Source organism: Cryptomeria japonica, unplaced genomic scaffold, assembly GCF_030272615.1.
Source record: "Cryptomeria japonica unplaced genomic scaffold, Sugi_1.0 HiC_scaffold_319, whole genome shotgun sequence".
NCBI lineage: Eukaryota > Viridiplantae > Streptophyta > Pinopsida > Cupressales > Cupressaceae > Cryptomeria > Cryptomeria japonica.
The window spans coordinates 138,931-166,663 of record NW_026729141.1 but is presented as its reverse complement, the minus strand read 5'-3'; the positions used below and the strand labels follow the sequence as shown (position 1 = coordinate 166,663).

The window sequence follows — 27,733 nt, the reverse complement described above, 5'->3', positions numbered from 1 at the left end:
TATCTATATATTTAATTTGAATAGAAGAATCATATTGCTTATCCATGCAAACACCTTGAATATCCTAAGAGTGGTGAAGACATCACTCTTGTAATTAATAAAATATGCCCACATGCAATAAGATTCATCAATTAATGTGAGTAGATACTTGGCTCTCTTAAAAAGAGTTGAAAATGAATGAGATCACCATGAACCAGCTCAATTAAGGTATAAGAATAGTGATCCTTTCCCTTAGGAGAGGATTCTTGATGATATTTTCCAAGAACACCACCTTCAAAAACTCCCTCTATGACTAAAACCTTAAGAAGTGCAAGTCAACTATGAAAGATATGTATAATTGAGGTGTCTGAATCTCTCATGCCAAAGTATTCTCAAATAATATACATGGGTGATGAGTGATGAGTGATGAGTGATGAGTGATGATCCGCAAGAAGACTAAAAGCTATGAGATCTATACAATCTAGACCCATGACCAACTTTTCCTAAATAAGTAATTTTATAGGATGTTTTATTTCTCTAATAACTAAATCATGTGGGGAGAGATAAAATTTCCTCCCATCCCTAGTATTAAAATTCTAGTATATAGAGAGAATATTGGTATAAATCTTAGGAACATAGAGAAAATAATCAATGGAACCATCTATCAATTGTATAGTTCCTATCCCCAAAACTAAAATATGTATAGTAGTAATGTTAGAAAGAGTCTTTAGGAACATAGTTGATGAGCTCTAATGGAGAAGTAATGAACTCACTAAATTCCACTTTGTTTACGTTTTTACTTTCTTGTCTTTTATATTTTGGCACCTACACAACCTATAATTGTCAGGTTTTGGGCCTCTGCATTATGTTCATACTTATACATAATATTAGTTGCATTAAAGAATTAAATATTGCTATTATTCCATCTTAAGTCTCTCTGAATAGGCCATAAAATTCTATTTGCATTTTATATGAACAATTTGGAGCAATAACCTTGCAAGCACTATCCTCAAATTTGAAAGAATTTTTAGTTTTATCTCAACAACCTGGAAAAGAACCATACTCTTAACAAGTACTTCCATTCTAGTTTAGTGTGCTTGCTTAATTGTCCTCTAGGTGTACAAATTCGCTAACTCTAATGAGATCTATTAATCATTGCACTTGAAGAACTTAGGAAGGCAATATGATACCTTGAGTAGAAGTATGGTTTTCAATGGCTACTAGATATTATTACTTGCTAGCATTGATTGCAAACCACAGGGCTTAGGTGGTAGGCAGGAGGTTATTCTATTGGCTAACCTTTGGTAGCCATCACATAGTGTAAGTTAGAGAAAATTGGTTTTATGATGGATCCTATATTTACATTTTAGAAATTATGATAAACAAATAAAGTATAAACCATAATGCAATGATCAAGTAGGTGGTGTTTATAAAATACAATGAGTTCACCACTTCTGCTTGTATATGCAACAAAATCCCATAACCCTTCAAGTCCAAACTTTGTCAAGCATTATAACTTTGCCAAATCTTTTTACTCTCTTATCAAATCTCTTTTTACTTTGCACCATTCTCATCAATCATGTAGTGGTAGTAGCCACCTTAGTTCAAGACTCAAAACCTCCCATTATTACTCTCTACAAAACCCTTTCGTGCTCCTACTTTATTCTAGAAAATATATGATTACAAATTTAGATTACATGGAAAAACTCTCAAAGCACTTAGCTTTGTGCCCCAATACGATCACAATAACTTTGAATATTCACAATAAGTTTTTTTGTTTATTAAATTTTGTTGGGGGTTACAAACAACTTGTAAATGACATGAGGATTTGAATCGACATGTTGCCTTCCTAGTCACAAAATCATATTTATGCTCTATATGTCAAACTATCCGCTTAATAAGAGTGGAAAATAAAGTCCCATGATGATTTTGATTGAGTTTGAGGAAAAAAAATTAGGTCTGTAATTGTTGATCCATGAATATCATGTCTTAAGGAGTGAATGATGTATAACATTAGACCAATGTAGTAGATCCTAAAGGAGAAATACAAACAATTTGTATCCACAATATTGAGCTACAACAAAGGCAAAAGTAGAGAAAAGAAAAATAAACAATACATTCAATGGATAAATCTCAAAGGAACAACCTTTCTATAAGCTATTTAAGTAAAGTCAACAATTCGTATAGTGAGCTCGATTATTGAATAAATAACACATAGAAAAATACCATTCGTGTATTGTGTTAGGTTTTAGACTTACCTTTCCAGTTTGTGTTGTTGTTGCCAAACACTAGTCCAACCCACACTGTTGCTGCCAAACCCTACTCCAGCCCACCTCTGCAACCCTAGTACGTACACATGAATAAATCTCATGTTAGTAGCATAGAAACCCTAAAGCATGAGACAAAAAAATAAATATTTGATATTTTCTCATCAACATACCTACACTTGAAGGCCTTGTCTTTTTGCCCTTTCCTTCTCTTTCTGCAAATATGTGCAAAACACACCTAATCTGACTCCAAAATGGCAAACTAACTTCGTACACATGAATAGATCTCACGTTAGCAGCCTACAAACCCTAAAGCATGAGGCAAAAAAAAAATGACTTTCTTATTAACATACTTGCACTCGAAGGCCTTGTATTTCTACCCTTGTCTTCTCATTCTGCACTTGCCTTCACTTTTTGCAAATTTACCTAGGACGTGCCTAATTTAATTCCAAAATGGCAGAATAACTTCATGTTCTACAAAAAGTCAAAAAATAGTAGATGCAACTATTTCTGTCGAGCTTTGCCAAGATCTGTTATCTTCGTGGGTATGAATAGAAAGCAATGCAGGTTGAAATATCTAGTGGACTGTGTCATCACATACATGCGTTTCCACTAACTTTTCTTTCTTGCGATGCAAATCTACCCATAAATGTTATTGACTTACGTGTTATAAGAACATGTCTGTCCTTTCTTGCCTTCCTAATCGCCAGGAGGCCGTAACTGCTGCAGTTTGGGTTTTATATTTTTTATGTATGTGTTATGTTGACTTAACTGCATGATGGGGTCCACTACACGTCGTTCACCGCGAGGTTAACTCGTGATCTCCAACATCTCCACGTCAGTGCACGTGGGTCCACACAACCTTAGTGTGCATATGTCTGACATCTCCACATCAGTGCACATGGATCTAGACCTCCACACCATCCTAACAAGTGGGCATGAGCAAGCATGTATCCAACATGTATGCAGATGCATGTCATTGGTATGACACGAACATTTTGGAGCCAGAATAGCTGTGTCCCTCAAAATATGACTCATCCACGTGAAGGGGCTTTGTTATAGATTTTTCTTAAAAATAAGACATTAGCTATCCTCACTTTATATGATAATATAAATAAAAAACCTTCCAAGTAAATCTTTTTTTGTTCTTCTAACCACTTAAACTCTTCAAAAGATTTTACCATGAAGACCTAGGGGCTATGCTGAAACATTTTTGACTAAAAAACAAAAATAGGCTACAATTCTTTTATTCAAATTGCATTATTAGTTAAATAATTCATTATTATTTAATTAATGTTCATTTATCTATAATCTTAGGTTAATTAATTTATTTAATTTACCTATAGTCCTTTCTCTCATTTGATTAAATAAATTCTCATATTTATTTTATTAAATGTGTCTTTTCCTTTTCCTTCAATTTTGATTTTTTAATTTAATTCAAAATCCCCAACTTTCATCCACTTGGAATTAAAAGTAATTTTTAATTCCTCCACTCATTCTCTCTCCAAATGTCAAATCCTCCTACATTTCCCACTTACACTCTTAATCCCCTTTCATTGATTTAATCCATTTCCCTAATCTATCAAGCATGTGCACACCCCTAATCATGGTGATTAGGGAGAAAGTCAACCTATGCCTTAATTGGCTTTCTTCCCAAATCCCACTTGGCATTCAATTCCACCCACATTTGGAAAGTGCCCACATGGATCCCCTTCCACTCGTCACTTCCAAGGAATTTAAAATTTCTTTATTCCTCTTGTCCATGTACTTTGGATTGTGAAAACAAGAAGTGCCTTTATGGAAAATCTTCCTTGCACTCCACCCCCTCACCTTTTTTGACCACCTTGTCCTTGCATGCTCTCCTAGGTTGACACTTGTCAACCTCTCATGGAAGGTGAGAGCCCTAAGAATCCTTGACCCTTGATCTTCATCTTTGTATACTAGCCCTCCATTCAACTCCTTCCAACACTTAACCAAAACATCCATTCAACTTCTTATTATGCAATAAAAAATTGTGCAACTTCACTCCCATACAACTACATTATCTTCATATTATGCAAGTTTGAGTGCTTGGAGCACCATTATAATGCCAAAATTGTGAGCACACATCCAATATACCATCGAAGGACAAATCATTGCATCAAAGAGGCCAACATACTTCAACTTGGTTTGCTTCTATATTTATTTTGGCTTCCTTTTGTCCTATCTTGATTGTTGCTTTGTTTATCTGATTTCAGGTTGTTTACTTTGTTATTGCAATCTATTTTTAACTCACATTTCCTTGCATCAACCATAATATTATAAGGAGAAATAATTTTTTTTGTAAAAGACTTGGTTCAAACAAGGTTGATGGGTGTTCTAGCCCCATGCATTGAAATACTAGCTTGGGTCTCTCTAACCTTAGCAACTCCATACACAACAAGTCACACCTTCTACCCTTCTATTCATAGCATGGAGTGTTATGATCTTTTTATGGCATCAAATATGTTCCATTATGTATTTTTTAGGTATAATAAATGTTGTACATTTACTTCAAATTAGAATATGCATGATAAACTCTCTAGAATAACTTGATACCTTCCACATTTGATTTTTTAACTTTTTAACTTTTATTTTTTACATAAATATACACTTTTATTTTTTTACATAAATATACATTATTAATAGATAAAATATATTATTATTTATATTTTATAATAAGTGTACATTCAATTCTATTATTAGCATAAATAATATATTAATATTGATATTTATATTAAATGATTGATTATAAAATAAAAATAATTATATAATAATAATATTTTATTTTACTATAACCAATAATAATATATATAAATATAATTCAAATAATATACAATAGCTCAAATTACGACATTTTTTATTGAAAAAAACGTTAAAATAAAACAAATTTAAATATTATTTTATATAATAAATAAAAAATAAGCTAAAAATGAGAGGCGAATATTTTTTTTGGACAATTATCCCTTGAATTTTCGCAGCGATAATAGGTTGTAATTGTATCACATGACAGGATGTGTAAATACGGCCATATGGAAAGTGATGAGATATGGATAATGCTCTGCACTCCTTGCCATGTACGGACGAGCACTAAATTTAAAAACCATTGTATAATTGCCTTGAAGGTATCTAGGTAGCGGGTGTAATGCATTATATTCTACTGTGGGAAATTCGGGGGGGGCTTTGAAGGGTATTGAACTTCAGCTATGGCTCTTATACATTGCTGGGTTTGGGTTTACTTAGCGGCAGTGGGGATTTTGTTTGCACGGGCAGATGAGAAAGTGGGCATATGGCCCATGCCTGCACATGTTCAATATGGCAGTCACACAGTGGGTGTCTCAAAGCGCTTTGCCCTTTCTATTATAGGGAATAATCCGCCCTCTCATTCCAAATCCTCTGCAATTTTGCTCAAGGGATTCAACAGACTGCTTCATAACATTAATCTTTATCGTGTCCAGGAGGACAATACAGATCATCTTTTGCTTGGCCTTCGACTTACCATTGACTCATGGGATGACCAGGTATGCATTCCCTCATCAGGAATTTCCTTAGTGGCTATATCTTATCATTTCTATCTCTTGATTTGACTAAAATGAGCTAAGATTTATATAGAATTTGCTAGAGCTTGTTTCTTGAAGTGAATACCCTGCATTTTACCCTTGTCTACTATTAATCAGGGTAGACTTGAAAATCATTTTTATCTACTTCTCTCCCCGATAGCTCAAGTAGGCTCACGAACAGCCAGCATGATGACATCGCAATCCATTGTGATGAGATGAGACGTTCTGGATATAACTGTGTATTACTTATATCCAGAAGCTCTCAGCTCATTACTTTCATTACCAATACTCATCAAGGGAGGTGTGGAATTGGTTGTTATTGCTCCTTGTCCCCTGGTATGCCTGGCTAGCGCAAGCCATCTCACATAAAGAGCTCGCAATAATATTAATTAAGAAGGATGTGAAATCGGTTGTTATGTTCCTCCCTCCCTGCAATGCATGTCTAGCTCAAGCTGTCTCATCTAAACAGCTGACCGTCAAACTGGCTCATTTCAACTTCTAGTGATTTTATTTCCACTAAAGTTGAAATTAGAACATGACGGCTGTGTAAGTTCTTCCAGCTCAAGCTGCGTTCTCTACTTAATGTTTTAATATTGGCTGGAGAGCTTCTGTTTGTAGATATACAGCTGCTTCTCTAGTAGAGAGTTTGGGGTGGGGTGTTTGTGGTGATCCGGGGATTATAATTTCCTTTTTCACATGCTAATTGACACGCTGGTTTTCAGGGCATCCAATCTTTGTTTCTGATATAGATTGCCTACAATCTACCCATGTAATAAAAGGTTATGAGCTTTTAGGAAGCCCTGTAAGCTTTTCTGCTCCTAATGTTCTTTGCTTTATTTTTAACCATACAAAATTTCAAAGGCTTAAATTAAAATCATGATATACAAAAATCCAAAAGCTATCTGGAAACTTTCGGTCAGAAGTCAACTGTTGTCTTAGATAATTAAAGATCACTAGAATATTCCCTTTAAGTGATTGTTAGTTGTAATCCTCCATTAGGCCTATCAAAGTGCAGATCTCCATATGATATTAGGGAATAGGCTATAGGAAATATAAAACAATTCCTGACACAAAAAACGCAGCTACTGAAATTTTGGGAGTACAACATATGTACATTTGATTTGCATAAGTCAAGAGTTTTGTATCAAGCAGTTCAGAAAATGGCATTTCATACTCTACAATTTGTATTCTATACCACTGTTTGTGTTCACCGTTGCTAGTTTATCCTTCTACAATTGCTATATCTTTTGTCTCCTTCAGAATTTTTGCAATTTTTAGTAATTTGGGAAGACCTGAAAAACGTATTTTGTCTTTCAGCATTTTTGTGTATTCAATTTTGTAAAGTTATATTCTCTTCAATCTTGAAGAGGAATTGTGTGTTTTGTAAGTGGTACACTACCATTAATTATTATCTTCTCCATCATGTCATATACAACTCAATGGCCCTAGAGAAGCTTGAGAAACAGTGAAGATATCTGTAGGATGACATATCATATTGAATCACTCTATATGGGGCTTTAAAATCCATAAGAATCTGTTTCCATTCACTATTACACATGAATAATAATATTTGAGTCATGCCATGATATATCATAGATCTGAGTTGTATGACACTCTCAAACAATGGACCATTTTCATGCAAAATGGCTGTTTGGAACAAATGGAAATTAAATCAGGAGTTGTGACTGAGGAATTACCATATAAAAAACTGACTTTTCTTGATTTTGTTTTGCTAGTTACAATTTGGTACAGATGAAAGCTATACTCTGAAGGTGCCAGACCCTGACTATCCTAAGTATGCATGCCTCAAGGTGAGTGTGAGTTATTTGTGATGGTCAATTATTTGCTATTAAACAGATTGTTTTGGCTTGTAAGTTTAAATTGCTTCACCAAAATTGCCTTAGTGAAAATGGACAATATAAGCCAGTTACCAACTACTTTAGCATGCTTGCAGGGTATACTGACCAAAACATGTCTAGCATATAGACAACCCTGTTAATTTTAGTATAGTGAGACTTAATGTTGTATGAAAATATACAAAGTTAGTTCAAATTGGACATGCATGTGTTTTGAGGTTAAAAAAAGAGCTAATTTAAGTTAAAGGCTTTCATGTTACTTAATGCCCTCACATAACTTTTTCAAACATTTGCAGCAGAGTGCTATCTTTCACTTTTCATTGCATTAAAATCTTTCTTATTATTATACACCTATGTGAAAATAGAGAATTCAGAGCACATATATTTCCAATGAACATGCCTTCCTTATCAGTCAACTCCATGAAATAATCCTCTAATCAGACCCCCGATTTTTTTCCATCAAGGTTTAATTGGCAGAATTTAACATATAATTTGCCCTCAGAAAACAATTCTTCTCTTAGAAATACCTATGATGAACTAATATATACACAGAGAAGAAGATATTATCTCTTTCTCCAAGAGATACTTTATTCATGAACTTAATCGGCATTCCCTCTCTGAAAGAGCAGTATAAACATGTTGAGGAGTCCCTACAAGATCTGCTCTTAGGGGTTGTAAGATGCATAGTGAATCTGAACAAATTTAGTTCCATACCTTTGTCAAATGTGTCATTTGTTCAGTCACGTGATCCCTTGTGACCGCAAGATACTGTTGATGTGTTTTTATGCACAATCAAACACAGAATAAAATACCAAGGTATCTTATCCTCTCTTGAATAAAGTCTCTCAAATGCTATGCTTTGCGATCAAATGAGACAACTCCAAGGTTTCTATTGTCAGGTCTTGCCTCGTTGATAAGCTCAATGGTTGATGTGATTGCTAGTAATCCAAGGGGACTTATGATGAATACTTGAATGTTGAACGTTTGGATGTCGCTGAAACTTAGATTCTAATTATTTGATTGGAAAATAAAAGAGCAAAAGAAATGGGGTTCAAGAAATATAATCTAATCCTAAGAATGCAAGAGCAATTGACAATCTTTGGTGAAACTCCACTAAGCCTTGCTTTGACATGCAAAGCAACAACTCCACAAAGCTTAGTGCAATCTTCTAAGGAGAGAAAAATGATGTTCAAATCACTATCAACAAGAAGGATACCATCAAGGCAATGCATATCAAAGTGTGAATAGCAATTGAAGTTAAGTTCATTTAAGAATTCCAGTTCACCACACAAGGCAAACTTACAATCAGCAAATCGCTAGTGGTATGGATTAAGACTTTCACCATGAATCATACACAACGCTCTATCATTCAACTGATTACCATTATCTAACATGAAGATCCAACAAGAAACCATGCGATTGCAGAAGAAACAACACATCTCATCATAACTTCAATGAAAAGGAAGTTTATTTACAACTTTGGCAACAATTTCTGCCTTCTCTTCCTATTCTACTCTAGCTACTATCAGGACTTTGTTCTCGACATTTGTCCCAACTTGTGATAGGTAGTCTTAGGTTCCGATTAGAAAATTGTAACACCAATTCTGAAAATGTGAAGGTCTGAATAGAAATCTGGAAAATTCTCCTCAAGAAAACCTGGTTTTCAGACTTAAGATAAGTCTGATTGCAATAAATAATTTTGAAGACACCCTTGTAAACTCAGAAAAAGGCATGTTTTGGTGCCCAAAAAATGAATGTCCAGGTCTGAAAACACTTGTCAATGTTAAAAAAATGACTGATTTTAAGTGTCTAAATGTTGCATCAAGTCTGATTTTCCGAGAACAAAGTCTGGATACACCTTCCCAAACTCAAAAAATGGAGGAAATTGCAATCAAATGTGTTGTCTTAGTTCTGATTTCTGAGTGTAAATGTCTGAGAACACCCCTATAACTTGCACTTTAATGGCTGGAAAGCTGTCTCAGTAAGTCTGAAGACACTTAGAAAATGATCAATATTAATAACTAGAAGTGGTCATAGCCATGTCACATGCTTGCACTTTGAATTATTTTGCCCCTCAAAACTAAAAAATGGTCACATCTGGGCACAACTGTGTGGCTGGGAACGAAGTTTCAGTCTGAAGACAACCTGGTATACTAAAAAAAATATCAAAATTAGTGCCAGGAAGTATACTACAATTCTGAAAATGCTTGGAAAAGGGTGTGGAAAAGTCTGATTTTTAGTTCTTAAAGTCTGAAGACACCCTTACAAGGTCCAACAATGACTGCCCAATGTTTGAAGACAACCTGCAACTTCAATAAATCAGTCATTAAATGGATTTTACCTTCCCAAAGTGAAGTTTGTCAAATCTGGGCACAATCAAAAGGCTGGTAATGAATATCTAAGTCTGAAGACAAATCTGTTAGTGAAGTTTCAGAGTTAGATTAGCAATGGAGGCTCCACCAAATGCCCAAAAAACTTATAAGGGTGATGCACAAGTGAAATTTCCCAAGTGTAGAGGTGGCTAGAAATGAAGAATAAGTCTGAAGACAACTTGAGAATGGAGTTTCAGACTTCACACTAGCAATGGTGTACTTAGAAAATGCCCAAAAAACTCCTCCAAAAGGCCCCCAAACAAAATCCTCTAAGTGTGAAGTGGCTGGAAATGAAGAAATAAGTCTGGAAAATGAAGTTTCCAGCCAACAATGGAGTTAAAACCACTTCTAGCAATGGTGAAAAATTCTGATCTGAGTGTGATGGCAGCCTTCAAACCTCAATGGAGCTCAGCAATACCTTCAAATTTACCCAAAACATGGCAAAATCTGCCTCACTCATAAAATCGTAGCCTACCCAATCATGGCACCACCTCAAGCTCGCAGAAAATATGGCTTAATTAGCCACCAACACTTGCTGTAGCTCTCCTCAATGGCAACGCCCAAGTCTGATTGGGCAAACAAACTCTTCAAATCTGCAACTTAGCTTTCAAAAATGGTGTCCAATGGACACTTGGGCAAAAATCGCCCAGCTGGGACCTTCAATCTGCCTTCAATCACACTTCAAACTGTCACATCAACACATTTATAATGTAATTTTAATGCTGGATGGGCATACTTATACATGTTTTTGCCTTGACATTTCACCACACAAGCAATGTGGGATAAAACTTTGCCCTTTTAAACTTGCCTAGGGAAGGTTGATTTTGTAATGTCCCCTTGTAATCTCCCCTTCTCCGCAGTGATTAGTTCAGTTGGCTGTTAGCCTAGTTCGGAGGCCCGTAGGCTAGTCAGGAGCAAAAATTAGGGTTTCCTATTTTCTAGGAGGATTCTTTGGTGTTTCCAAGGGGTATATGTGGGAGTTTGACATTTTGGATTCTGGACTCCTTCTGGGTTTTCAGAGAGCTTCAGGATGGTTCGACATGCGTCTGCATTAGGTGACTTTTTCCAAACTTTCTATTTTTAGTAAGTGCCACGACTGCTCAGAATGTGGTTAAAATCACTTTGGAAACACTTAGTATTTTTAGCAGTATGCTATTTTTAGTAAGTACCATTTTTAGCAGTTCTATTTCTAGCAGGATGTCAGCAGGTCTGTTCAGATGGCTATTTCCGGCAGGTCAGTTTGAGTAGTTGCTCTTTTAGCATTTTTTGGTGCTATTCTTGGCAAGGATTGTGCAGCTCAGCTCAGTGGCTATTTCTGGTAGTATTATTTTGGCAGGATCCTGTATTCACTCAGATGACTATTTTTAGTAGTTCAGTTTAGAGCCCCAACTCAGTTCAGTTTTGGTGATTTCGAGCACTTCAGTCTCCGACTCAATTTGACAATAATCAGTATTTGAGGAGAAGGTATTTTTAATATATTAATACCTTAGGTATGAGGTATTAATATTTGATTATTTTATGAATGGACGACTTAGGAAGGGAGAAAATATTAATTTTATCCTAAGTCTATTTGGACGAAATTTGCATATGACTTCAAGAGGGTCGTCATGGTGTTAATAATTAAATTATAACTCAAGGCAAATGGGGTGATTTTCTAAGTATATTGCCTTAGTAATATTTTTTATTTGGAAGTCATAGTTGGGCACCCACTTTACACTTTATTTTATGACACTTATATTTATTAAAAAGGGCAATTTTGGGTCAATGTGAATTGGGCGAACTTGTGCAAGGAAATGAAATGAAATGCAATGCCAAATGTGGATGAAATGGAATGGCATTTGGTTTGGGCGTATTTGGAGTGCATTTGAATTTGAATTTGGCTGGCAAAAAGTTATAAGTAAGCGACTTGGGCTCTCATTTTGGTATCGAGAGAAAATATATTGTTATGCTATCGGAATGACTCCAGACAATCTTCGAGGGTGAATACCTCCTAGGGCTCTTGACAGACTTCGAGTGTGAGATATCACTCCTAGCTGTGATTGGATCTTCTGAATGTATGGTTCAATTTTAGTGTGCATTTGCAGATTTTCAGTGTGGCGTGGATTTTAGTGTTGATGGTTTTTGGTGTGGCTGTAGCACATTTTAGTTCATAACTCTCAGTTCGTGTGTCAGATCATTCTGGGTCGTGGCTCGTTCTCTTCCTATGCCACAGGCGATTAAGTTTGTAAGTTTGTAGAACTTAATGTTGAGTATTTAATTTTTAAATGCAAATTGTACTTCTTTCCTAGCAGTACTATGCTGGGCTGCTTGGGAATGCGTGCAAAAATTCATTTGGGGTTCTGGGTTTTGGAATGCGTGCATAATTTCTAGTCCTCCCACTGAACAAGCGGTTGAGTGATTGCATTCTTCAGTTCTTTGGCTTGCCCTTGGCTGGTTTACTGCCAAGTGATTGCATTGTTTCCAATATCCCACTGTATAAGCGAAAGGGGTTGACTTGCCGCCCAAAGATTGTAATCATTTTCAGTCATTGGCATCTAATGATCCTCTCGTCACTGTATGCTCTCACCCTCCCAGATTGGGCTCTCAATGCTCAGAAAGTGGAGGGTTACTTTTAGCAGCATTTGGTTTTCATTTGCTAACCATAACAAGTGTTGTGTTGAATGTAATTGTGGGAAAAAAATTGGGAAAAAATTGTTGGGGATATTACAAATTACATTTAAAGCTTTGATTAGATTCATCATAATTACTATATTCATTTTTTTCCATAAATTCATATCTTGATGCATCATATTAATCATCCTTATCTTCATAGTGCTCAATATAACCTTCCTCATGAGGAAGTTCTTCCTCTCTGCTCACTAAGAGAATGCTTGCACATTTAAGCACAAGTTGAGATTCTGGCAGCTCAATCTTTGCCAAAAGTTGTTTCTATTGTTCAAGGTGATATAGAATTTCTTCATATTCAAATTCATCTTTATATGACATTGGGAGGAGTAGGATATTGGCCAACAACATGTGTTATCATGTCGTAAAATCTAATGCCAAAATTTTGTACATTATAGGATTTATCCCCATTCATCATACCAAGAATTACAATATTTCTTTTTACTTGAACCTTTTGCAGTTCAATTATTGCTGGAAGCTCTTGTTCCTCCATTTTGTGGTGATATAGCAATTCTTCTTGTTCAATTTGATACCCATATGACATACTTGGGGCAGTAGGATATGAGAAAGAAGTATGAGCATCATAGAATCTATCCCTTTCTTTTACCAATAGTCATATGATTTTTTTCAATCTCATAATCAAACCTATACATTTTTATGTTTTTTGATTACGTTATCATCTAGTTCCTTAGAGTTCAAAAATTTACTTGTATTGATCTCTTGAATTGGTGAATAAAAAATTTCTACCTGATATTCGTAATCGTACTTATGAATCTTAAGAGGTAGGTGTTGTGACGTATTCACACATCGCCGCATTGCAAATGGGGACCCCACTTTTCTTTTCTGCTTCCTAGGATAGTGGTTGATTCTTTTTCTATTAACCTTTGTGTCAAAGAAGCTAGTGGGTCAAAAGTTAATCAAGTTTGTGTCTTTAGGATGAAGTGAACTCAGTTATTTATGAAGGCTTTTGGAATGAATGACTCATCTTTTTCTTGCAAGGCTAGGGATGAAATGCTAAATTTGACTAAGTATATGGAAATTTCCATTGCTCCCTCAATGGAGCGAATTGCCTTCCTTTTCTCTTCCATGGCATCGACAGTCAGTTCCTTGACCTCATAGAAGCAAAATGTGAGATGTGAACCGAGGTGTCAAGTAAGGTGTCAATTTGAGCATGACAAGCAAAGAGGTTTGTTAGATGCTTCCCTCAAATGAAGTTTCACCAAGTATACAAAGTTTCTTTCATCGTCCAAGAGGTTTGATTGCGCTTTATCGAGAGGCAAGTTGCAAAGGCAAAATTTAGCTAAGTATATGAAAATTTCTATTGCCCCTTGATAGGAGCAAAGTCACTTCCTTTTCTATTGGAAGGAAGCAAAATCACTTCCTTTGCCAATGGAAAGGAGCGAACTTCCTTCCTCTGCCTTCCAGGGGTCCAAAACATCTTGAATTGTGATATACTACCTTTGTTTAAGCAATGAATTTGATTCTTAACCAGCAATCTCAAAATTTGGCTAAGTATGTGCAAACTTCGCTCACTACCTTTGCCAATGGAAGGGAGTGATGCCACTTCCATTGCCAATGGAAGAAAGCGACATGACTTCTTTTGCATGCATGAAGGGGATTTAGTGAACTTGAACAAATGGAACACAAAGTCTTAAACATTTCTAATGCTTCACCTTGCATGGAACCTCACCTTTGTTCATTGAAAGGATCAAATTGATGGAATGATGCTAAGAGTTTGAACTTCGCTCACTTCCTTTGCCATTGGAAGGGAGCAAAGTGACTTCCTTTTCCAATGGAAGGGAGTCAAGTCACTTCCCTTGCCAACGGAAAGGAGCGAAATGGCTTCCAAGGTGCTCATTGAAGATAATTTGATGAGTTTATACACATGAAGACTTAAAACCTTAAGGCTTGAATTGATGAACAGGGATGAATAGATGAAAAGGTTGCTAAGAGAAAGCTGAATGGCTACTTCACTCACTTCCTTTGCCAATGGAAGGGAGCGAACTTGCTTCCCTTTACCATTGGAAGGAAGCGAACTTGCTTCCTTTGCCAATGGAAGGGAGTAATTTTCATATAACCACGCCCAACATCATAAAGAACAGCAGGTTCAACCTCAACGTCAACAATCAGGACTTGGAAGACGATAGAACAAGAAAATCAAGGATGATAAGTAGGTGATCAGACTTAAAAGAGACAGTAAACTCGGGCCTGAGGATGTGAATCACAACAAACATAGCCAACATCATGCATTTTAGTCCTTAAGTGATCATTTCTAGATTTTAGGAGAATCTTGAGAAGTTAACCTCATAATTTAAATGATGTAATTTCAAATGTCTTTAATTCCACAATCGTTAGAGGTTGATTTTTGTTTTCTTCTCTTGCAAGTATGATTGCAAGGGAATATGAAGGAAGCATAAAGATGAAGGAGAAGCATTAAAACATGTTCTAGACACTCAAAGCAAAATATTTTCTACATTCCAAGGCGAGTCAACACCTTCACAACTTCAAGGAAGACAAATTCAAGACATTCAAGGAGGATAACAAGAGGAATCTTAACTCGAAACAAAGGATTTCGCAAATACACCAAAGAATTCAAGTCAAAGACAAGAAATTTCAAAATCAAACATCATCATCACATTGAGTTACTTGAATAATGTCGAGTATCAAGAGATATTGCTCAACATTCCTTCATGATAGTCTATTAAGTCTACAAGCAAAATGAGGTGTCATCCTAGGCGCCACACCATCAATCAAGGAGTTCCACATCAGCATGTCTAGATGCAATGCACCTAATTCATCTTATGGAGGCACAAACTTCGAGATAACTACCCCCATTTTCTATTGGTTCACATTCAGTATTGAACCTAAATGTAATTTTCTCATTGGCCAGAAGAGTTTGTTGTAACAAACCCTAATTAGGGTTTCCATCTTGTAATCTCGGCCATTGATCTCAAATCGATTGGAGCTCTTGAAATGTAATGAGCTCTCTATATAAGGCTCAAACTTCTCATTTGTAATAGTTAATAGAAGGTTAATAGTGAATAGAAAATAGTAGATAGCAGCTAGAGTAGAGTAGGAGGGGAAGGTAGAAATTGTTGCCGAAGTTGTAAATAAACTCTCTTTTCATTGAAGATATGGTGAAATGTGTTATTTTAACAAGCTACATGGTTTCTACTTCTCATTTGCTTTCATGTTGATTAGTTGAATGATAGAGCATTGTGCATGATTCATGGTGAAACTCCTAATCCATACCACAAGCAGTTTGTTGATTGTAAATTCGCCTTGTGTGGTCAACTGGAATACTTGAATGAGCTTAAGTTCAATTGTTATCCAGTCATTGATATGCATTCAATTAATGGTGTCCATGCTTGATAATTCTTTGAAAATCATCTAATTTCCTTAGAAGATTGCACTAAGCTTTGTGGAGTTGTTGCTATGCATGTCAAAGCAAGGCTGAGTCAAGTTTCGCCAAAGATTCTCCTTCGTTCCTACGTTCATAGACTTCTCAAACCCATCTCTTTTGCTCTTTTTTATTCTCCAAGCAAGTAGTTAGAATTAAGTTCCAGCAATTCAAGCATTCAAGTATTCAATGTAAGTCCCCTTGGATTACCATCAATCACATCAACCTTGGATTCTTCCACTTGATCACATAGTTTAGCATTTGGGAGGACTTTTCTCAAGAGAGGATAAGATACTTTTGGGCATTTTATTCTGTGTTTGATTGTGCATAAAAAACACATCAACAATAGGTTTCCTTTATTATGAGCTTTCCAAGTTGTTCACTATCTCCTTGAATGAGTTGTAGCTTTTTCCCGTTCTTGCTGGTATTTGGGCTTCCCTTTGGTCACCATCTTCAAGTTTTTGATGTACAAACTGATTTTGGGTTTGACTGAAATATAGTAGTGACTTTTCACTTTGAAGAGACATTCTTCTAACAGCTGAAACTTCCAAATACCAAACAATGACTTCCTTATTTCCTTTTTGTGCCATTCTAGTGGTGCAAGTTGATGGGATGTCAACACTATACACAAACTTTCAGTGCTAGATTATTAGGATTTTAAAGATATAAACCAAATTGACATATCCCAGGCCATCACACAAATCAGGCTCAGAAATTGTTGCTCACACTTATAGAGGATTCAATCCACTTCAAGGCCAAGGAAATTTCATTGTTGAAGGTGAATGAATCAGGTCATCAACAAAATGTGAGTGATGACAAGCCAATTGTTAGAGTGGATAATCTCTCCTTCACTTTGGGCTTAGTTAAACCCAAGAGAGTATTCCTAGAGGTAAATTTTAACAATATTTAATCACAACGGGATATAGACAAATAGACAGACTTGTATTAGTATCCAATGTACGCCTTGGCCCAAAATTTGTCACTACATTGAGGACTAACCTACTACACATATGATCTCTTTTAAGCTAATGGAGACTTTTTTGGATAGTTGCAAGATGTGGGTATGCAAGACATGATTCCTTTAAGGTAAAATCCGTGAGGTTCGCTACAAATGTTTCTCTAGTTAAAATACTGAACCATGAAATTCATAGAAACTACTTTCTACTTTTAAACTATTAGATAAAGATGTTATTCATTCATTGTGTATGGAGGGTCAAACACTTCCAAGACCAATGCCTTATATTGGGTTACAGAGTTGCATTTCTAGAAGAAAACACATAGAAATGACAAAAAAGATATTCTATCAATAACTAAACATGCTTAATCATCTTTCTCAAAACTCTTAAAATCCATATGTGATATTGAAGATATCGTTATGAAGAGTGATTTAGAATAACACAACATTCATCTAATCTCGATTACATTCATACTAGCAAATTTAGCAAGAAAAATCCCAAACTAAGAAGAACCTGTCACATTTCATCACTTAGAAGCCTCTCTAAAGAGTTACAAATGATCGAGGAGAGATTTAGTTACAAACACTTGCTACAAATAGCCTACCTCTTTGTAATTTGTTAAATTAACTGCTCAACAAGTGACTAGATTTAGAAGAGTTGAAACTCTAGACTAGACTTGTTGTAGTCATGTGGAAATGGAGAAATGACCAACTATTGTTTTGGCAAATGAATTGATATTTATAGCATTTTTTTTGGGCATCGAATCTTTGTGGGAATTCAACTAAGAGCTAGATTTCATTAACGTGGCTTGTGAAATGAGTTGAAATCCCATGAAATCTATTGAAATGGGGTAAAAATTATCACCATCTAAAATTCTAACCACCACATTTGTGGTGGCATGGTATTCTTCATGGTATTTGTGAACTAAGATTGGTGTCATAGGATGAATAAGCTTTTTTTGGTAGGAAAGACCAATTTGGTAGTTGCAAGAGTCAAAATGAGCGTTAATGGTGCTTATGGAAAGATTCAATGAGTGTAGGAAGGAATCTAGAAGATATGCAAAATTTTGAAGTGCAAGAGGATGAGAGAATGGAACATGTGAGGTTTTGGATTAGGACCAGACGTTGTAATTGGATTGGGGAATGGAAGTCCTAAAGTTCAATGAAAATTTGCAAAGGGGTGAAACAAGTGGATGAGACACATGAGAAAAGGATGTAAAATTGAATATCAAGATGTTATGTCTAAAACATGATGCCTAGAGTCAAGTTGAGGTCCATGCAATAAGAAATGAACAACAAAAGGCATTTTGCAAGAATTCAATGCAGAAGTGGATATGTGAAGTGGATGCAGTGGAGGAGGGTTAAAAATCAGATCGAACTTGCATGAGAGGAAATGAATGGAAAAAGGCATAGACGACCTTTGTTAGAATTCAATGTGGAAGTGGATGTTTGAATAGGATATCAGAACAAGGGTCTAGATGTCAAGATGTGCAAAGGAATTCCACAAGAAGGGGGAAAGATGCAAGGAAAACTTGCAAAATAAGACAAAGGATCAAGAGAATGGACAAATATCTAGGTCCCTATCGAGATCCCACAAAGACTAGGAAAAGAAGAAAAATGGAAGGGAGGAAGGAAGGAAAGGAGCAATAAAATTTGTGGCACTTTAAGCAAAATTGCACTTTAAGACTAAATAATGGATTGGTAGGAAATGCTCGGATGTCCATTAAAAGTTGGCACTTTGTAGAAACATCATAAAGTGACCAAAAAATATCCCGAACTTAGAAATTTCTAAAGATTTTGTAGCTTCCAACATATGATAGGCACATGGGGGATGAAGGAGATCAACACTCGGGAAAAATTTGACAATGGAAACCCATATAAAGATTTCTCAAATCAGTTATATGTGATGAAAAAATGAGGCCTAAATGCACAAAGGGGCTAGGACATAGGCCAATTCTAGTAATGGTAGATTGAGTCCAACCACTAAGAACAAATTTGACCAAGGGGCGCTTTGAAGAATTCTTAGATTCATTATCAATGATGAGCAAGGTAACGACAAGGAAACAAAGGGGCACTAGACTTAGAAAATTTTGGACTACTAGGGTGGGTGCCAATAGGGCGGTGCACTAGGAAATAGCAGTCAATCAACTTTCGAACATTCAACCAAGTTATCAAACATGAAAATGAAAAGATTTATGGTTGAGGTTTGCTCAACTTATTCCCATAAAAGTACTTGAGCGATAGAACTCTAAACAAACATCGTCATGGCTTGTGGCTTTCAGATATGCATAAATAATTCATTTCAATTGAAGGGCCATAAGCAAATAAAAACGAAGCATAAATGCAATAAAAACCAAGGACACTTTTTGGAATAGGTGTGAAGAAAAAAGCAAAAATAAATGCTTATGTACATCAAGAGCCAAAATATCTTTACAAATAAGGAAATCCTATACTTTTGGATTTACCAAAAAGGGAAAGGAAATCCTGTAGTAATGGACTATGGGAAACACTTACTATCAAGATTGACTTTCAATAGACCTTCCATATGCGGTGAATATATTTCAGAAGTGCTCATGAAATTTCTCTAACTCCTCTACAATGAATAATGTACTCTTTTCATGATAATGTTTCTCACTGTGTTCATGCAAAAAACATTTTGTGCAAATACTTAAATTATATCTCTGATGATATACACAATCACACTGGGAAAAAATTAGTTAATAATTTTGCGTATTCAGTTTAAGATGTAATGTATACCAAATATATCTCATCATTTTATTTAAACTTGCCTGCACTTATGTATATGCACTTTTGGCTTTGAAGGATTGCAACTTAATTGGGTACTGTTTGCAGGGTAATACTATCTATGGGGCTCTTCATGGACTTGAGGTAATCAGTTTCTTATGCTTAGTAGATATCAGTTATCCCCAAATTTTAACTACAAAAATGAAAAGCTAGAAACATAAGATGTTTAGTTCATTATACGGATGTGTGTGTGGAATAGGATATTGTTTTTTACCTTCTGAGTGATTATGGACCAATAAGAATATTGCAAAACAATTCAATTTCAGATAAATCTAAGATGTATCATGTTAGTATTGATTATATATATCTGTCAAATTGCATCACATCTTATTTAATTTCTGTGCGTTCTATCAATGTTTAAAGTTTGCAGATTACTACAACTTAAATTGTGATAAGTGGCACTTATAAAACCCAGTTTTGGGACATCTTAACTTGAGAATCATCAAAGATTAAGAACTCAGATAGTGTACACTAAATTTTATTAGTAGTTTTCAATGTATTCTTGATGTAGTTTTCTGCAGTATTTTACATGATCATTTGGGATTAAGTAAAAGTCCCAAATTTCTAACACATCGATCAATCTTGCAGACGCTAAGCCAGCTATGTCTGTTCAATTCCAAAACAAAAAATGTAATGGTCTCGATGGCTCCTTGGATCATTATTGATCAACCCAGATTTTCCTATAGGGGCCTTTTAATTGGTAAGCATAATACTTACTAGAAGTAATGTTTACAACTGTACTATTATTTCTGCTTAGATAAAGAAAATATTGGAAAAAAATGGTTTTTTGATTCCATTATTCACGATACTTTTAATAATGATTTCTATCCTCTCTAATGTTTACTCACATTTATCATGCACTACCATTGACCATAAATGCTTTCCAACATTAGGTTTTAAGTTTAACGTTAAAAGACTGGACAAACTTTTGGTCACTTTGTGCAACTCAAAATTTGATGTCTTTTCAAATTGTAATTATGAATTTGCATGATGTTGTACCCATACAAAAATTTTCATATTGAGTTATCTTTTGAGTCAGAGGAAATCCATTTCTTTTCTATTCCAGTGTTTGGCAGCCATTACATACAATAACAACCAATTTTACAATACTTAGACACAGCAAGCTGATTTATGACTTGGACTCAAACTTGGCCAAGATACAATAGGCTTAACAAATTGAAAAAGAATGAAATATAAATTTTTTTAAGGATTCAAAACTTGTGTCTTTCACCCTTCAATAAATATACACATTAAATTAATCAAATAGAAGCTACTTTGATCACAAGCACAAGTATACATCAATCACTTGAGAATAAAAGTGGATTTTAGTTGAAGGAAACAACATTTATAGATATATAAATATTGTCAAGTGTATACAAAACTCATACAAAATCCATCACATTAAAACAAATATCAAAACTAAAAGTATAATTCTATGGATTAGAGAAGCCTGCATCACTTGTCACAACATCCATAGTATACAACAAGTTCTATGCATGCATCTAAGATAGGTCCTTGTTGATGCAACCATCATATCTACCTGTGTATTAGTGACACCAACATCCAATGGGTTTACTCATGCTCTATCCTATGCCTTGGCTACTACATTTGCTTCTAAATCTATTTGACCAATCCATGCAAGGTCCTCTTTGTTAAATATGGGATCCTCAATATTAACAATCAAATCTGATTGTGGATCAATCTCATCTAGAGTGATGGGAGATAAGTTGGTGCCCAAGTTTTGTTTTTGATGGAGGCAAAGGATGTAATGACCATAAACTGATGCAGGAGCATCTCAGGAAAATGGCAATCTGCATAGTCCAAAAAGAATTCTTGAGTTTGATTCCTTTGTTTCAGTTTTGTTTTTTTGTTCTCAGTGTTCAGTTTGATACAATTTATGGTCCGTGAGGACTTTGATCTAAACATTAATTAAGATATGATCATTAGAGATATGGTGTATAAAGTTAAACATAAACCTCTTTTCGTGTTATGATCATTAAACTAAGCTATGATATATGGTGATGTGATGTATGTGTAGAGAAATTGTCAAGAGGAATGCGACAAAGATTTGATCAAAATTTTCACAACTTACTACACCTTGTCCAATTATACACAAAAGATGAGAATAAACCTGTGTAGCTGCTCCCATAGTCCTTGTTGCTCAAATGATTTAAATATGCTTTATTCTCCTTAATTTTTTTGCTTGTTCTTGTCTATGGCTGTTGCAAATTGTAAATGAGGTTTTTTGGATTAAATGGGCCCTTTGCATAAGTTTTGAGGAGTTTAGAAGGGCATTCAAATGGGTTATTTGAATTCACAATCCTTCTCTCTCTCCTAGGAGAACCCCCAATTGTACTTATATGAATTTGAACCTCATCACCCTCACCAATCTCATTGTGTCTGTTGTCTTTTTGTTGATTCAAAACATAGCTACAAGTGAAAACATAAAATAAAAAAAATAAAAAATCTTCTGCAAGTGTTTGAAACACTGAAAAATATGCAAAAGAATTTTTACAAATGAACAATGGATAATAAACTTATCTCAAATAATATTATTTGATTCTCTCTTGCCTTCTTCTCATTGTTGTTCTCTTCTCTTCTCACAATTGTTTCTCTTTTTGTCTTCTTCATAATATGGAAAATGATAAAATGAGTTTGTTTTGTGTTTTTTAGTTGTTAGTTTGATTGTTTTAGGTTTAGGTTTGGTGTATAGGGGTGTTAGTTGTTCGTCGTGGAAGAAAACATATAGGGCCATCGTGGAAGAAAATGCACAGGGCCAACGTTGTATAGAGAAATTTGGTTGTGGAAACAAAGAACTTCCCATCGCGAAAAGTAGAAATAGAACTTGTGCACAAAGAAAAATAAAGAACGTCTCGTGTTGTTCATTGAAAATCCCTGTGCGTCACTGATGGGAAAAAAAATGAAAAACCGTCACGATTATGTGGAATAAATCTGCACAATTTTTCAACAAAAAATGATGGGACTTTTTGCGCAAAAAAATTTGCAATTAATGGCTACTTTAAGACCCGCAAACTTCACAAAGGGTGAGCTGCAATTTTGTTTCAAAATCCTTGAAGAAAATCCATGATTTTTCAAAAAAATCTGCACGATTTTAAGACAAACCCACAATTTTTCAGCAAGAAAAAACTTTCGCGATTTTTAGAATTGCATACAAATTTTTATTAAAAATTTGCAAAAGATTTTAGTCCTCCTCTCATACCATGAAGTGGTAATTGGATAATCGATTAATGAAAACAAAGTTACATATAGGCAATTACAAGACAATTTTTCTAAAAGAAACAATTATAAACAAAAGCTAAATTAGAAGGTAACTAATTAAACGAAACTATCCTAAATGACCATTAAATAATATAATATTACTTTAATACTCCTAGGCCAACCATCCAGTACTTTTTCCTTCAATTTTATGTTTTTTAATTGCTTTTTATGTTATAAATATGGAATATATAAATGTATTGAAGTGGTAGTGATCAATGAAGATACAATATTGGTAGCATTAAATATATTTATCTTTTGGAATGTGATAACAATAAATAATCATAGGCGAAGTGTATTCAAGATGCTTGCCTAATGACTATCAGAGGATCTTTAATAAAGGTGAGAGGATCTTTAATAATTGCACAAACTTTCAAATGAACCCCTATAAATGCAGTTGATAATTTTATTCACACACACATAACTAGAAGGATAAGCGGGGAAAGAAAGTCAAGAGGTCATGTTGACCTACATTCAAATCAGTCAATGATAATAGGATGAGTGGATCCACAACGAAATATCAACTTCATGGACACATGGTTAATAGCATAGAAGTCTTTTTGTCATTGTTTCATTGCATTTAAGACATGTTACTGGATAGGTGGGGGAAGCTATCAGATCTGGGTTGAGTTCATACCAAATTCGGGATCTGGTTCTGTGCAAAAAGGATCCATTCAAGTTTTCTAATAATAATATATTATTGCTGGCTCGAGCTCCCAACAAGTAGTCATTCAATGAGATTTTGTGGTTAAAGAACATGGTTTTGTGGTGTAATATCCCCAACGATTTTTTTTTGTTTTTTAATAGTTTTACAAACACACAAATCACCCGTTAGGGTTAGAATAATGCAATCCAAACCAACTGAAAGGAACCCTACACCTTTTGATCACTGAGAGCCCAGACTGGGAGGGTGAGAGCATACGGTGATAGGGGATCGTTAGATGCAACATTGAAAATACAGATTACAATATTGGCCAGCAAGCTAGCCCCTTCCACTTTCCAACAGGTAAAACAAGGAAACTTGGAGCCAAGGGAACAAGAACACATTCACACACAAATCACTCTACCGCAATATTTCAGGGGGAGGACTTTTCACTAAACAACTCAACTCAATTGCTTATGCAGTGGGAGGACAATTACAAGCAAAGATCACTCAACTGCTTAAGCAGTGGGAGGACGATTACAAACAAAGATCACTCGACCGCTTATGCAGCGGGAGGATTGAACAACAAACTGAATTACAAACACTGCAGGTGGCCAAGTCAGCCTCTTCCACTTATGCAGTGGGAATTACAATGAAGTACTTCATATACAATAGAGGTTAGTACTACTAACCAACAATTACAGTGATGAATACAATGAAGTACTAGGAATTATAACATTGGAACTCAGACAAATACAAGCTAAAACACAAATAACCAAATCTGATGTAAAATACCAACAACTCCAGGAATGGGCCAACAACTCTGAAAGACTCACAACTTCCTCGAAATAACTCCAAATCGCACACGAACACAGGCAAATGGAAGATATGACCAAGGCGACCAAGATAGGAGCAAAGACTAACACCAAAAATGCCTACAAAAAGAAGCACGCAACCTGAGGCACCTCCAGGAAAGTACGGCCAACACTTTATCTAGATTGGATGACATTAGAAGCCTAGTTGAAAAATTCATCTTCATTACACCAAGAGACCAATGTGAATAAAATGTTCCCCTTGCTGATTTGCACATGATCAAGAACACAATGGAGGGAATAAAATTGGTTTTCTTACACATGATGCATGATAGAGATGTTGCCACCAAGTTTGCAGATGAGACTTTTTCTTTAAATAAGCAATTGAGGGGAGAGGTTAGTGAGCTCACCATTGAGCTTTATTCCACTAGGCTTGCTTTCAAAAGTGTCCAAGAGACGCTTCTTGAAGCAAATGATCAGCTCTATGAGGCCAAACATTTAAGAGAGCAAGAGAATAGAGAAATGGACAAGGAGATCAATCAGGTAATGGAGGAGCTTGATTGCATTCAGGAGGAGTATGATCTTTCTCTTTGTCCCCTAAGATCAGAAAAAAGTGATTTTGGAGCAGTAGAATGTTTGGGTGGAGCATGACTACGATAGTAATCAAGAGGTTGATAATCTGTTGTTTGATACAAATGCTGATCGGACATTTGTTAATCCACTTTCCAAGTTTGATGTGGGAGTTCCTTATGACTTTAGTGATGAGGGTGGATCACATTGCAGAGTTTGAGACCTAGGTGCAATTTGCAACCATGAGATATTATTTCAAAATTGGAGCATTGATCAAATGCATACTCTTGGGCATCTTCTTTGGAAAAGAATGGATCATATTTTCAGATTTGGGCTTGCTGAGTGGATGTAGATTAGTCACTTCACTTTATGGTTTTCTCTCATTCAAGGGAGTTGGTTCAATTTCTATGGTCATGCAAGTAATAGTTTTCAATTGGAGATTGCTTGGAGGCGTTTTCCAGCCACTTTTGATTTATTTTTGAGCATTGGAATGCTCAACTTTCATGCTTATACTTGGAAAATTCTTTGGTACTACTGTTGTCCTCTATGTAGAGCACTTCAATCAGATGGCACTTCATTAGTGTTTATTTCAAACCTTCCAAACTCAAGGAGTTCTCTTTATGAAGGTTTGTGTTGTAAACTTTAACAGTTTACCTCCTAAGTTGGTCCAGGATAGTGAACTTCTTTATGCTATGGCTCATATTTCAGAGAGCCTTGGAGTTGTGACAATGAGTGTTAGCACTACTGTCCACAATCTGATTAGCTTACACATGAGTTCAGATTCTGATCAACAAATGTGTTTGATGGTTTCTTTTGCTCATCAACTAGTGGATTGGAAAGATATTCTGAGCAAAGGATGGTTCCATGTGGAGTTGGAGTCACTAGACAGGATATTTCCAGCCTTGGACGTAAGTAGATGTGTTGTTTTGGATGATGTTTTCCCGTGTTGCAGCAACTGTTCATCTTCTTGGATGCTGATTTTCCCAAGATCGGACCTCAAGTCAATCATTTCAAACTTGGTGGGCTACTGGTTTTCTCTTTTTCATACTTCAGCGTCTCCTAGCAGGATGGGTTATGGTCTTAGATGAGAGGTATGGCGAGTTGGGGTAATTAGTATCCATGTATGGGAAGTGTTCAAGCTCTAAGCAGAGGTTATCCTTATTCCCTCTCTCTTCTTATGGTTGGAACAACGAACCTTTGCTTTCTTTGGTTCACCATTTCTGAGGTGCTTGGAGTGGGAACTGTAAGAGTTTTCAGAAGTCTCCATGGTTGTATCAAACTAATTCAATTGAGGCCTAGTAGATTCATGTGGAGTTATGTGAATGCGTTTGTTGAGCTCCTGCAAAGGATTGTTTTCCTCCTTGCAAGGAGATTTGGAGAAGTCACATTTACAGTCATGGCTCTGCTTGACACCTTGGGGAGATATGTTGTGGAGCTTGATTGTGAATTGAGTAGACTTAATTTCCTATTGCCCAGGCTTGTGATAAACAGTGGCATTGTTGATATTGATTTCAATCCTTCAAGATTTTTCAGTTTGAATATCATGGATGGTAACATTTTGGAGTTACAAGGGAGGTTAGTCCAGTTTTGGCATGGTGTTTTCACTAATGTGATCAGAGTGGCACAACATCGACATGGTGGGTTCTTTCTGAGACGGACATGGGACCCTAGGATCATACTTGCTCTGGTGAGGACCAGTTTAAAATTTTCTGGAGTTGTGGTGGCATTGCTTGAGGACAAGCAATTTTGGGAAGGGTGTACTGTAATGTCCCCTTTTCCACTCTAGTGGGTTTTGGGGACTGTGGGCCAATTTCGAGACCTGTTGGTCAATCAGAGGCAAAAATTAGGGTTTCCTATTTTCTAGTAGGATGCTTTGGCAGTTTTGGTGGCTTGCATGTTGGAATTTTATAGTTTTGATTTTGGATTCCTTCTAGGTTTTAAGAGAGCTTCGCGATGGTGTGACATGCAACTGAATCTGAGGTCTTTTTCGAACTTACTATTTTTAGTAAGTGGGGGCGAGGACAACTTATTTTTCTAGGTTTTTGGGTTTTCAGAGAGCCTTGCGATGGTGTGACATGCAAACGAATCCAAAGACTTTTCCGGACTTACTATTTTTAGTAAGTTGTGATAGCTGCTCATTATGTGGTTAAAATGCATTTGGACACACTATTTTTAGCAGTATGCTATTTTTAGTAAGTTCTATTTTTAGTAGTGCTATTTTTAGTAGGGTTTCAGTAGGTCAGTTTAGATGGTTATTTTTGACAGTTCAGTTTGAGCAGTTGGTCTTCCAACATTTTTGGAGCTATTTTGGCAAGTTTGAGCTTATGTTGCACAACTTCATGGTTGAGGAAAAATATTTTATAAGTGAATTATTTATAAGGCATGATGGACGCCTTCGAAAGAAATATGTTAATTTTATGAAATAATTCACTGCATTTCCTTGGACGCCATATCTCAATTTATGAATATATTACAAGTATATTTGCTACCTTGAGGGGGTCAATTTGAAGAATTAAGAATTATTTTGACTTATGTTAAGTGGGCGTCCCTTTTGGA

General features: G+C 35.7%; 1 protein-coding gene across 3 annotated transcripts in view; it reads left to right on the top strand.

Moving 5' to 3' along the window:
- The first annotated feature begins 5,267 nt into the window (after nt 1-5,267).
- LOC131065635 (beta-hexosaminidase 3) overlaps nt 5,268-27,733 on the top strand; it is a 147,934-nt gene continuing 125,468 nt past the window's right edge. For 2 of the 3 annotated variants that reach the window (XM_059215874.1, XM_059215875.1), the window contains exons 1-4: nt 5,270-5,785; nt 7,561-7,635; nt 19,925-19,960; nt 20,465-20,576. In XM_059215874.1, coding sequence (XP_059071857.1) covers nt 5,471-5,785; nt 7,561-7,635; nt 19,925-19,960; nt 20,465-20,576 — 538 coding nt within the window. In that variant the 5' untranslated portion in view covers nt 5,270-5,470. Of the gene's footprint in view, nt 5,786-7,560; nt 7,636-19,924; nt 19,961-20,464; nt 20,577-27,733 lie in introns of all 3 variants that reach the window. The other variant, XM_059215876.1, reaches the window with a different exon arrangement.